The sequence below is a fragment of the Gavialis gangeticus genome, unplaced genomic scaffold, assembly GCF_001723915.1.
Source record: "Gavialis gangeticus isolate Ggan-Ray unplaced genomic scaffold, GavGan_comp1, whole genome shotgun sequence".
In the NCBI taxonomy this organism is placed as follows: Eukaryota; Metazoa; Chordata; order Crocodylia; family Gavialidae; genus Gavialis; species Gavialis gangeticus.
The window spans coordinates 33,964,223-33,978,096 of record NW_017728994.1 but is presented as its reverse complement, the minus strand read 5'-3'; the positions used below and the strand labels follow the sequence as shown (position 1 = coordinate 33,978,096).

At 46.5% G+C, this 13,874-nt stretch overlaps 1 protein-coding gene across 1 annotated transcript in view; it reads right to left on the bottom strand.

Annotated features, from left to right (window-relative positions):
• Positions 1–13,874, bottom strand: part of WDFY4 (WDFY family member 4) — a 376,632-nt gene that overhangs the window by 356,770 nt on the left and 5,988 nt on the right. The window contains exon 2 of the mRNA XM_019502557.1: positions 9,514–9,784. Coding sequence (XP_019358102.1) covers positions 9,514–9,784 — 271 coding nt within the window. The remainder of the gene's footprint in view (positions 1–9,513; positions 9,785–13,874) is intronic.

Sequence of the window (13,874 nt, the reverse complement as noted above, 5' to 3'; positions counted from 1 at the left end):
CTCAAGAAAAGGACATGTCCAGGAAAACCTGTATGGTAACCCTATACCTGAGGTCTTGGGGGTCTCCTGAGGCTGCAGCAGCAGCAATCCTGCTCCTCAGAGCCTGGCCATCAGCCGGAGTGTGGCTCCAGTCTGCCAGGCTCTGGTTTTGAGCAGCACGTACTGCCCCTATGTATACTGCTCTGCTTTTTTTGCATGGGTTTTTTTGACCCCTGGATATCCAAAGGGTCCAATATCCTGCCCCATGCTGCTTCCTTGAAGCACAGAGCACAGCTGAATATGTGGTAAGTGGCACTGCAGATGAGTCTGAGGTGCCAGACCTCACATCCATGCTCGTCTGGTGGCAAATGACAGAATAAGGATCAATGGTCTCAAGTTGCTGCAAGGAAAGTTTATGTTAGATATTAAGAAAAACCTCTCTCACTAGGAAGGTAGTAAAGCACTGGAGCAGGATACCTAGAGAGTAGTGGAATCTTGATTCTTGGAAGTTTTTAAGACTTGGCTAGACAAAGCCTTGGCTGGGATCATCTAGTTGGGGATGCCCATACTTTGAGCGGGGGGGATTAAATGACCTCCTGAGGTCCCTTCCAACCCTAATTTTTCCACAATTTTAATAAAACTCGTTTTACAGGTACAATGAAAAATACGATTGAAAGAGAATTTGTTGAACAAATGTAAAATACCTCTGCAGTACTAGGTATGCTTCAAGGGAAATAGAAACACTTCCTCCCAGATGTGCTAAAGTTTATTTTTTCGACAATGGTAAATCATAAACAAATATGATTTCCTGCCTTTCTGCATAACTCTAAATTCTAGATTTCTAGATCTGCAAAGGCTCCGCTACCTGCATTTTACAGTAGTGAACTGGGCAGAAAATATCCCGTCTCTGGAAAGTTTTCACTCCAAAATATATCCTAACCAGTGGAAGAAGTCTTCCATTAAATACCTGTTTAAGAAACAGCCATGAAGAATTTATAAAGTTCCTACTGGCTGATCCAATTTATTTTGGGTTAATTGCATGGCTAAAAACTGCTAAACAGCATTATGCAAAACAGTTGAAATATAGTCTGAAACCCTGAGGTTTAAAGCTTTCATATTTCATTGCAAACTTAGGGGGAAAAGCTCCCAACTTCACATGAAACCTGCAATTTCTTGTTCAAAAACAAGGTCAGTTTGGAATGAACTTTTTCTCACTTGAAAGTTATCACATTTAGAGTGAAGGTGCCAGCATAAAAATGTAGGGAAATTAAACTTTCACCATAGCTGAAAATCTGCTTGAAATATCCCAGGAAAAACCTAGTGGTATTTCATGGCACTTTTAACTTTCCCATGTCTTTATTGGCTAACCTGGTATTCCCCTCCCTCAGAAGGCAAGAAAGTTACAGTCACAGACCTAATGCTGGTTCATCATTGTCCTAGGCCTGCTTCCTCCCAGCTGGGCTTGTGCAAAAAAACCATGAGGCAAGCAATGCCCCAATGCCTACCTTGGGGTGCAAAAAGCCTGTATGCCACTTGCAGGGCCAGTTCTGCCAACCCAGTACTGCTCCCCGGCAGGTGAAGGCACTGGCAGGGTACTGGGATAGACAATGGACGGGTGGGTCAGGAAGCAGCAGGTCAATGGAGCAGGAAGCAGTTCAGGTGAATATGAACCCCACTGCTTCTAAACTACCGCACAAGCCAATGAAGGTCATTGCAACAGAGGTCAGGGCTTCTCTGGCCTGTCCCAGGGACCAAACCAGCCCTCTACAATCCTGAGTCAAAGGCAGGGCATGGTGACACACAGAGGTATAAATCCTTCAGTGCCTGGGAGCGGGCTGTGTGGGCGGAAAGGTGCTGTATGTGCTGACCACTAGGGAAGGAAGGGGGTTCAGAAGAGGGATGCAGAGTGAAGGTTACTGCAGCTATAGCAGTGTTGGCTTGGCCAGCAACAGCTCTGTGGCTAGGCTCTGAGAACTGTCCCTGGTGTCCCTTTTGTTATTCTCCCTCCCTTCTCCTCCCCACCCCCAAGTTACTAGGAGCAGAGCTGCTCCTGCTATGTCAAAGATTCTCCAGGAGCGGCAGGGAGCAAGCACCATTCTGTTCATCACCTGCCACTCAAATACATTGCTGGGTGCTGTATTGTCCTGTCCAACTCCTATGGCTGGGCTGGACAGGGCTGCACATGCCATGGCAAAGATTCTTGGGGTCAGGCAGAAAATCCAGCACCCCCTCAATAGTCAGCACCTGGGATTGATGCCCTACTTACCCCCTCCCTCCCCCTGCTCCCACCTAGTTACATGCTTTAGAGACTAACCTCTCATTCCTGAAAAGAAGTGTAGTGGAATCTACTGGCAGAAAGGGTCTCCATCCTCAAGGGATGGAGGTTACACCAGTAGTTTTGCAAGACTTGGTTTTAACCTCCTGGAAGAGAGCAGCTACTTTTTCCTTTTCTGTACTCAGCCACAAAATATACATATCAATCCATCTCCTCCCTTATTTTTTCCTCTTCCAAAACAGAGAGTCTGTCTTTCCCTCAACAAATGTGATTCCCTGAGTTTCTCTGAGGCCAAGCCAGAATGAATAACTCCATCTGAGAACATTTCCTGACAAAGCTGTGTTCACTAGTGTTCAAGAGTGTTCACTAAGCAGGTTGGAGTAGGAAGGCAAGGTGCCTAACAGAAATATTCATAGGGAATGGACAATAGAAACTCAAGGCTATATTGTGCCAGAAACTCAAAACTAGACTTGGCTATGGCAACCTGCCTTGGACAAGAGACTATATCTCACTGCTGCACTACCAAACGGTCAGACAGCCTATGCAGAGTTATACATCCAAGGGTATGGAAATGTCAAAAACTTAAGTGAAAAGATAATGGGGGCCTTTCCTGTGCACCAGTTGCTCCATAGTGACTGCCTGTGTGCACAATCTTACTCAGCAGTAAGTAAACATAGCTCTTTCACTGGGCTAATCTACATGTGCAATTAATGTGACTGAATAAACTCTGGCACAGTTTGTACCGGGGTTTATTGTTCCTGGGCACTGTGTTTACACATATGCCCAGGACTGCGGTACATTGAGTTGGGTCAGAGCAGCCCCAGCTAGCAAGGGGCCCAAGGGTCAGCCTGCCAGCCCAGGGTTGCTCCCCACCACGGCTCAACATGCTGCAGAGGGGCTTGCTGGGGCACGAAGGTCCTCCAGTGCAGGGCTAGCTGGTGGGCAGCCCCCACACTGAAGTACTGTCATACCCAAACCAGCCCCGTCAGCATCTACTCATGCATTGCAGCGTACTAAATAACGCCATCATAAGACAGTACTTGTGTTGACAAGTTACTAACCTATGGTGTCATTTATTAGTTGAGCGCAGCCTAATAGGGTTGCACGCGTAGATGCTGAGACTTAACTGTGAAGCCAATTAGGTAACTCCACAGTAAGCATCTTGTGTAGATTCACCCACTAAAGTCTAAGATACTCCAGTTTAGGTTTTATCTACCCCAAGGTAAGATTATGACCCAGGCAGTCATTGCAGGGCAACTGATACACAAGAAAGCCCAACCTCAATTTATTGTGACATAATAGGATGGCTACTGATAGCTATGGCTACTGAAAACCACCTAAACCAGTAACAGTTTGAGCCAAACAGTTCAAGAGAATGTCCTCTCAAGGTCAGGGCTGAAATCATGGGCCCCATGAAGTCAATAAATGTTTTGCCAATTGACTCAGTAGGGCCAGGTTGTCCCTTTCAGGACTGTTAGGTAGTTTGCAATGTTGTAAATCTTAGCCAGGAAGAATAAGAGGGATTCTGCTGAGTCAGTTGTATGGGCACTCCCATGGGGTAGGACTGATGTTCATGAATACAAGTAAGGCCTTCAACTCAGGAAAGACGTATGACTCAGGAGACTCATATTTTTAGGCAAACAAAGCCAAAGGCAAAAGAGGAAATGGCAGTCAAATGAGACTTTTGCTTTTCATCTTCAGGACCATTGTTCTAAGTCAGTGGCACTTAACCTTTCCTAACCTTAAGCTGAATGGACAGTGCATCCAGGGCAGGCATGATGGGCACCAGTTAGCCCCATGGAAGGGGGTGGAGGGAAGCCTGGGCCCAAGCCAGCTTCTCGGGGAAGGGGCCATGGCTTGGCCCTGTGGGGAAAGAGGAGGCATGGCCCAGCTGCAACCCAGCCCCTGGGCAGGGAGGGGAGGAAGGGGGCATGGCCCAAACCACTGGAGGGGAAGACAGCACAGCCTGGCCCCAACCTGGCCACAGAGGGGACAGGGAAGAGGTGTGGGGGGGAGAAGAGGGCATGGCCTGGCTCCAACCTAGTCCCACAGGGGGAGGGGGCGTGGCCTATCCCCAACTGAGACACAGAAGAAGGGGGCACAGTTTGGCCTAATTGGGGGGCAAGGGGACACAGCCCAGCTGTGACAGGCAGTGCAGGGCTTGGGGTTTGTGAATTTGGTGGAGCAGGGAAGGTGGCTGCATTAATGGCCACTGCTCCCCTGCCACCAAATTTCCCAACCCGGGAGAGCCCTGCAGCATGGGTGCCAAGCCTCCATGGGCCACATTTCATAGATTTCATAGACATTAGGGCTGGAAGGGACCTCAGAAGATCATCAAGTCCAGCCACCTGCCCCAGGCTGGAGGTTGAGCACCCCTGTTCTAAGCAAATCTTAGTGAAAGGGAAGCAACAAACTGTTAACGCTTGTTAAAAATGTACTAAGTGCCATCTCATCATCTCAAAGTTATGCCACTTCAGGCAAGGATTAACTCAGGGCCAGGCTACCTAGCTCATGCTAAAGTAATGTCAGTCTGCTTCACAGAGATAAATGAGAACTCTACAGTCCAGGATGCATCATTCCCAGTGCCCTCTCCTCCATCCCAGGGTGTCTTGACTCCTAGCCATGCCCTTGCTTGCCAGCTCCCTAGTAGCAAAGTCAGAGCTGTGCAGGCAAGAAACAGTTTTAACTCTTACCATGTGATTGCTCACAGCACTTTCTAACTTTAACACTGCTTAACATTTCACAGATTTTGTATTGTCTAGGTGTAACATGTAACTTCACCCTAAGTACTTGTTTATCCAGAACAACACTGAGCCAGCTGGAGGAACATGGATATGGAATGTGTGCGTTCATAGATGTTAGAGGCCATTACTCTCACTATAGTTGGCAAACCCTAGAAAGGTGGTACATGATTGATCACATTGGTGATTGTCAAGACAGCCAGGGGAGTAGTAGTAAAATGGAAAGACCAAAGATGGACCAACACAAACAATTGGCTCTTTTGCTAGTGGGGCCATATTATTTGCCGCTCATGAGTGTTCAGATAGTTGACATGTTATTGGTGAAAATATCAGCGAAACCCTACAAAATCATGCATTTCACCACCAATGCTTGTTCCCAAGAAGCTGGATCAGAAAAAGATATGATTTATTAGCCACCATGTGCCTAGACATATCAAATGAACACTGACCAGACTTAATGGATACAAAGAACTGCAATGGGAAGAGACTCATGTGCATTTCACATTCCCTTTTGGAACATCCTAGCCTACAGGGGAAACCATACGCATATTGCACAATACTCCACTTCCCTCCCCACCCCCAACTCCTTTACAGCTATTTGACCCCTGGAGGAAAGCTCTGATGCTTTCCAGATGCAATGAACAAGCCAGCTCTATGATCCACCCCACTGCACTCCTATTTAAAATTATTGGCTTGAGTTGGCAAAAAGCAGCAATGTGAGATTTTGTCACTTAAGAACTGAGAAGTTATTGTTACAGCTAGTCAAAAGATCTCACCCAAAAAAAAGTTGTTTTCAAACACATTTTATTTTTGCAGAGAATTTGATTGTTAGGTGATGTCTGAAATTTGCTTTAAAATTTAACCAGATGGAGTTACAACATATACAAGGACTTGGTATATGTCCTGACTTCTATCCCTCCCCACTAGATTCTTAGATGGGATCCATTGCCGCAGTATGATATCATTTGCCATCACCTTGGCTACTGATAATTGCCAGACACTGCCTTATAAAAGCACCATCCTGGGGTCCCATCAACAGAAGAAGTGGGCAGTGTGCATGGCCCTTTTCCAGGAGCAGTGCTTATTGGGGATATCCTGAAAGCTTGCTGAAAAAATAGGAGTTGTGAGGAATCACAAGTTTAGGACAGGCAACATGATCTAGATCAGTGGATCTTTCAACCTTCTCAGGCTCAAGGCACCTTTCTATAACTCTTCTGAATTTTGTGGCATCTCAGTTGAGAATCACTGGCCTAAATCAGCAAGTATTTGACCAGACGTGTTCAGGACTTTATACTGGGTCCATTTTTGTCACAGAAAGAGACATAATAAAAGGAGAGAGAAACTGAAAACTATTGGCAGGGCTAATACCACTTCAAAGGAAGCATCCCTAATGCCAAACCAAGGAGCAATCTAGCATCCCAGACCACAGCCATTTATTTCTATGCCTTGGGTAGGGAAGGGGGAATGGGTGTTGTACTAAGTGTAACCTGGGTGGTGTGCAGAAAGGTACCCCCTCTCCAAATGAAGGGATGGTCAGCAGGTGCAGGTATGCTGTGGGAGGCATGGCTGCTGAGCTATATATAGCTCCCCTCCTCTTCCTACAGAGCAGAGCCAGGACATTCAGATCGATCTCTCTCCCTCTTTTATTTATTTATTTATTTGAGTTATGAATTCACCCAACACACTCTAATTAACTGTAAACCCATGCACAGGCCTGGTTCCTGGTGGCCTTCAGGTTAAACTGCAGCCCTGCCCGTCCTTCAGTGCCCTTCAGGCCTGAGGAGGAGGGGGCACTCATGGATAAAACAGGGGTTAGTTGATGAACCAGTAACAAAACAACTAGCAATGATGGGTCAATAGTTAAATATTCGCATAAGGAGTTACATCACATACAACACATTTGCATAAAACATTTCATACGACAAATACCAATACCGGGCAGCTTATAACACTTTCCTAATACAATGATAAAGGTGCAGGGTTACCCCAGGGATCCCAACAGCATAGAGGAGGGGAAAAAACCAACAATGCAACAGTTGCTGGATGGTTGTAGCGGTGCTGGTCTAAGGACATAGGCAGCAGGGATGTGGGGCAGAAAATTTTCCACTGCTTTATTTTTTAATAGGAAATTTTCCCATTTCTAAAAATTCATTGTTTCATAAAATCCATTAGTAACAATGAATGGATGCCAATAAAATATTAGGCAAGCCTGGCAGTTTCAAAGTTGTAATTAATGTTTTTCAGGTGATTATCACTAAGAAGTGTGTGAGATAGTACATATATGTTTTATTGATTTGTAAACAAGAGGGTAAATACACTCACATTATAATCCAAACCAAAACCCAAGTTATGAATTCACCTAATTGACTGTGCAGGTCAAACCAAAAACCAAATGAACACTGCTAAGCTTGTTTCTATTTCTCAAAATCTCTTGCTTCTGGAGAATCAGTCACTAGCACAATTAGTGAAGAAGATGCAGTGATGATGAGTTGCCCTTACACATAGACTCATTGGTAAAACCATCCTTTAGCAAAAGAGAAATAATTCAAGTAATACTGATTCAGATTTGCCTCAATCTGACTCTGAAATGGAACTAATAAGTAGTGCAAGTGATTCTACGGATAGTGACAGTGAAACTGGACGTGCAGCACTAACCTCAGTGGAAGAGAGTTAAACCCTGTTGAAGTAGATGGGTGGACAACCATGGCATATCATGCACAATTCTTTGGGTGTGCTAAACTTAGTGTCTCGGTTTTCAGTGCCTTCGTTTTTTTTCCCCGCTCAAACTTAGACAACCAATGTAAGGGAAGTACATGCTATTATGTATTGTCTTTACATTTTTACAAATATTCCAATGAAAATTGGAACCTGTGCACTGTCGCTGCAGCTCTCTCCACAGCGGGGCTGGGATGCAGCCACTTGCTGCTTCCTGTCTGGCAAAGACTTCTTCTAGACGCTTCTGGGGCAACCACTCCACCCCGCTAGTCAGCTACACCAGCTCTTCCTCAGCCCTCTTTGTTGTCCCTCAAAGCCGCCCACATGCTGGGCACACTGGCTTTTTATCCCCTTAGAAGGCTCTGCCCCCGGATTGGGAGCGAACCAATAGCAAAGCCTGAAGGGTTAGTTCCCCCTCAGGTCCTCATCTTCACTTTGCCCCTAGGTCAGGACAAGGCAAGCCTCTCTCTTTCCATTTCCTGATTGGTGGGGAAGGGGAATACTCCCACCAATTGCTCTGAGCCTTTCAGCTCCAGCTGGGAGCCGGGCTTCTACTGGCAAGCCTGCCACATCAGCATAGGAGAATGGGGAGTGGGGGAGCTAGGCAGAGCCTTAACTGCAGCCATATGGGCTTGCCCAGGGGCTACAGGTTCTCACCCTCACTCACCCTCTAGCATGTTAACCCTCTTGCATCTGCATGCAATCAGGGCTGTAAAAGACTTAATTTGGCAGTGAAAGGATTAACAAAGTAACGGGTGCCATAGCAGAAGGAGGTGGGAGAGAGGCTGCAAGGGGAATACTGCCTCCTCTCTGTGCTGCCCCCAAAAGGTCTATGGTAAGAGAACATGACTTACCACAGCCCTTCCTGGTCTGACCCCACATCCTTCTCCCAGAAACAGAGGAGTGTGGGTCAGTCCCACATGCCATGCATGCCTCTGTTTCTGGGAGGAGTGTACGGGCTTGGACAAGGAACAGCTGTGGCATAAGCACACACTCTGGCCACAACTGCTTCCCGATCTGCCACTGTAGGAAGCATACTAGCATTTAAACTTACCCTCAGCAGCCCCACATCGCAGCAGCCCAGTTGGGAACCAGTGGTCTAGAACTCAGGAAACCTGGTATTATTCACAGTTTTATCACTGACCTACTTGGTGGCTGTTAAAAAAAAAATCATTTCTTCTCCCTGTCCTTAAGCTTCTTCATCTGTGGTGTGGCTAATGATGATGCCGGGCCCGCTTTGTAAAGGATTTGAGGCACAGCCTATCTATGAAATGGGCTCTATGAGAGCTAAACATCATCATTACTGTTCTTATCATCATCAAGCTCCAAGAATTTGATCTGAATATCATCCACTCAGCATTTTTTTATCCACTCTCCATTTGTCCATTAGGTTGTGTACACTAAAGTGTTTACCCAGTCCTAAAGTGTACCCAGCTATGATATTTTTCCCTGCTTAAATAGGATTATAGATGGTGTAACCCCTCTCAGACCAGATCTAATTTGAGACACATCTTCCTAAATACACAGACACAAACACACCAGAAGAATGTGTCCATCCCCTCACAGGACAGTATAATCACAGCCCCAGGAAATATCATCAGATGGATGGAAAGAGAACAGAAGGATCCCCTAGTTCCATCAGAAGCCATGTTCCCTCCTCCATAAAGGAATTAAAGACCCACCCACCACAGCATGCAGAGAGAATGCAAATACATGTTCTTAAAGTGCAACAATGATGACCACACGATGTGCATGGCAATAAAGATTTAGCCCAGAATTAGTACAAAAAACAAGAGAGCAAACCTTTAGGAAGTGGGGAAGGAAGTCAAGCAGCCTCCTCTGCTGCTCTTCTGGGATGAGGAAAGGAGCTGCCTGCTCATACTCCAGAAAATGTTTGGCTAGCATCTCCCACAGGAGTACAGAGCACTGTTGCTCCCCTTCCTCATGGGACTCAGGCTGCACAGTGGCATCCACATCACTGCCATTGTCAGGGAATTGCTTTTGTTTTGTTCCGTCATGTAAATCATCCCGCTGAGTCGGTAACTCTTCTCTTACATCCATGATATAGGCAGACCTGAAGTTAAAAAACAAGTATTACCTTCTTGTGGAATTTCCACTAACATCTCATTGGCTGCTTTCTGTGTCCAAAGAGAAGTTGGAGACCCATGGATTTCCTTTCAACTTACATGCAACTGTCTCTCTAGGACAAAGTACATTGTATGTGTCCAGGGATGGATTCAGGGGGCGTACAATGGAGCTTTTACACCCCTCCAATTACTGCTTTCCCCTAACTTTAAAACTGCCTAGAAGGGGTATATCTTTCCAGACCACACTGACAGAGTTAATTGATTTCATGGCTCATTATGATTTCCCTGGTTCCTGCTAATCTCTCTTTATTCCACAGGTTTTAATGATGCTCTTTATTTTTCAATGGTCTTGATGTTTCATTAATCAGGTATCCTTTCTTCTGAAATTTTTCTGCTTTTTAGCTATTCCTGGTAATAACTCTCTTCTGTTTCACAGCCCTGCAGACTAGTTTTAGTTCTAGCTAAACACCTTAACTTAGGTGTGGTAATATTAACTCAGGTGAACATTAACTCAGGTGTGCCTACTGTATTTTAACTTCCACAATTGAAGGACTTTTAAATTTTAACCTAAAGGTCTCACATTGGCAAAACACATTAATGAGCTCTCTCACATACCTAACATGCAAATACTATATAATTAGCATGGGCCTTCCATGCTCAACATGACAGAGTCATGAGCTAGGACTTGGGAGAGTCAGATAATCCTTGCTCAGCTGCTGCCTTCTGGGCAACCTTCGGCAAGTCACTCTGGTCCCCATGCCTCAGCTTGCTATGTAAAAAAGGGGAAATAATGCTCTGCAAAAATCCTTTGAAAGCTACAACGTACTCTGTGAGAGCAGGGACTTACTACTAGAGAAGTTGCGTACCAAGCCATATGTCCCTAGGTGTCACTGTCTGAGTTATGGTGGGCTCACTAAGATAGAAGCGTAGTGTTTGCTGCAGGGACCCAGGTGAGGTAGACCTAGCTGGTACAGTCAGGGCCGGGACATGGTTAAGAGGACTGTTCGGAATCCCATTTTCGTATCGAACTGGACAACAGGAACATGCCAGGCAGGCTATTCCTGCTTGCTGTAGGGTCTAGATTAGGGGTGGGCAATTATTTCAGCCAAAGAGCCACTTAATGAGTTTTGGTGAGCTGTTGAGAACTACACACATAAAATTAATGGGGAAGATATTGTTTTAACAAATGATAGATAAAAAACAAAACATGCTAAAAATCAAACATCTACTATAACATATTTTAAATTTATTTCAAAATATAATTTTTGCCCTGATCTATGTTTTTTTGTGTAGTTTATATAAAGGTGATTGCATAACAGCTCAGAATAAAGTCTTATTCTTGTATATTGAAAATTAGGTTAAAGGAAAACAAAGGAACACACATTCAATGGCAAGACGGATCAGCTCATTTCCAACTTGGGCTTTGGGCATTCGGGCAGTCTCCCGGTGAGCTCCCTCAGCATGACCACAGGCTCCCAAGCTGCAGGTAGGCAGGGCACCATTGGCCCAGCCTGACCAGAGATGCCAGGGCCTGAGTGTGGCTTGCCCAGGGCCTGCTGCATGTAGCTGGGTGAGAGGGCTGGGATTGCTTCTGCCCAGTATTGCCTGCAGTGCCAGCAGAGGCTGGAGCTGCCAGGACCCAAGTGTGGCTCCCCCAGGGCCGCACAGTGCCAGGCAGGCGAGCGAGCCCTCTTCCACACAGTGCCCCCTGCGGTACCAGCAGAGCCTGGAGCCAGAGCTGCCAGGGCCCAAGTATGGCTAGTGCAGGGCCACCACCCGTCCCACCTGCCTGTGGCCAGGACAGAATTAATTAGTAGGACATATTTAGCCATATCCCATGGCCCATATTTTGCCCACCCCTGATCAAGCTGAAGCCCACTTGTGGCAGTTTACTGAAGGTTGGTCAATACTAAAGCCTGTAGCTGCTGTGCCTCCTGGTTCCTTAACCATCATCTTGTCTCCTGGTTTTTGAAGTTCATTCCCAACCTTTTGCTTGTTTCTCCTCCAGTCTTTCACCCTAATAACTGGACTGGTTAAATCCTTGTTTGTTTTCTGTGGACAACAGCACAATTAGTGGGGGCACTGGATGGAGTAAAGGAGTAAGAAGCTTTCAATAGCCTAAAATAAGGCCCAGTGAACAACCATTTTCTGCTTCAGGTAGATGGAGGTCTTGGCATCTCACCCTTGTCCCCCAAATCTAAATCTTTGCCCCTATATCCAGCTTTCCTCCCTCAGCCTTCTGAGATCCTTCCTTCAGCCCTGTACTCCAAACCTATATAATCATATTAATTGGACTGCTGAAATCAGGCTTTTCCAGTTGTACAGTTTCTACCAAAATCCTGCCTCTTGATGCCTAGCACGTTCCCCAAGTGTCTGGATTTGACAGGATATACCATATTTAGCCGAATCCAAGATGATTCTGAATTTAACAATAATTAGATTCTTCACATGGAAAAAACTATATATTTTTTTAATTTCCCTGTCTGGAACTTAATTTTTGCAGGGTTACCTTAAAGTTGTCCCTTCCCCCCACCAGCACCACCTACCACTGCTGCAAGCAGGCAGGCAGCAACAGTGGGGCAGGTGATGACGGGACAGGCAGCAGGGGAGTCAAGTGTCCTCACCTCTGCCTCTTGCCACCTGCCCCCACTTTCACTTGGTCCCCTGGTTACATACAACCCAGTGCTTGCATGCCCCATGCTGCCTCTAGCCCCAGCTTGATCACACAGCAGTGACAGCAGCTCTGCCTGGGGCTGGAGGCATCATGGGCTCCATGCATCCTGCCCCCAGCAAGAGCCGGGCCCTAGCAAGAGCCAGAGCTGCAAGGAGAAGGTAAGCAGCAGTGCAGAGCAGAGGAAGGAGAACAAGCTATAGTGGGAAGGTGGTGGGGGTGGTAGTAGCTGTGGCTCCAGCTCCGACTCTGAGATGCAGCCACCTTATACCTGAATCTAAGACAAGGTGCTCTCCCCCCATGTTGAATGGGGAAAAAAACCTTTGTCTTATATTTTAGTAAATACAGTATTTATCAAGAGTTAGCATGCTGCAGACAGACACACAAGTGCCATCCGCTGAATTTTAAGGCTTTGGTGGGCTCAGCCAGTTTATTGACAATCACAAACCAGCAGGGCCAACAGCAGAGGTGGCAGGGCGAGCAGCCTCAGGCCAAGGGGCCACTTGCCACAGAGGTGGCAAATGAGCCAGCAACTTCAGGGTGAGTGAGGCTTTGCTGGACCAGCCCTCCTGCTGCCAAGGGCCATGTCCACTGGAGCCCAGGGGCCCCAAGTTCTGCAGGAGACCCTGCCCTACCCTAGCCACACCCCCAACTTCTCTAGTCTTTAAAGCAGGAGTGTCTAACATACAGCCTAACACATTATTACTTTGCACACAGAATATCTACAACCAGCACTCTGTGCATATTTAAGGGATCTATTTTCCATACAAGTTTTTACTTGCTATTCCAGGTTGTTAATGGATGCTAAAGGCAGTGCCGCCAACCCAAGTATTCAAAAATCATGAGTTACACCTCCCCCCCCAACCAAATTTAGTGTCCGGTTTAGAAGTCATGAGATTAAAATATATGTGAGGACTTTGGCCTGTGAACAGCTATGCAGCCTGTGTCATGTTGTTCGCACTTGGCCCATCTCGATCCTGCCTCTCAGTTTCACTTCCAGATTCTCACTAGTAGGCTAATGGTTCTCAGCCTTTGTAGGGGATGTCAAGCTGTTACATCTAGATTGGCCTAACTAGGGTTAGGTCGATTTAAATGCCCATCTGTGCCAGCATTCTGGGTCATTTAAATTGCCCAAAAATGGCAGGCTTGTTCTAAGGTTGTTTCTCCTGAGGAGGCAAGCTAACTTAGATTGGGAACAGGTTAACCTGTATACATTCAGAGCACAGCCCTGGGGCTGGGGAAGCCCTCTTGCTCTCCCCAGCCCTAAGGCTGTGCCCTTCCTACCCTTCCCCCCAACCTTCCTGGGCTAATTTTAGCCCCTGTTCCTCCCTCCCCCTCCCCCACACACGAACCCCACTGAATAGACACCAACCCCCCTCCCCAATCATGCCAAATGCCACCCCCGC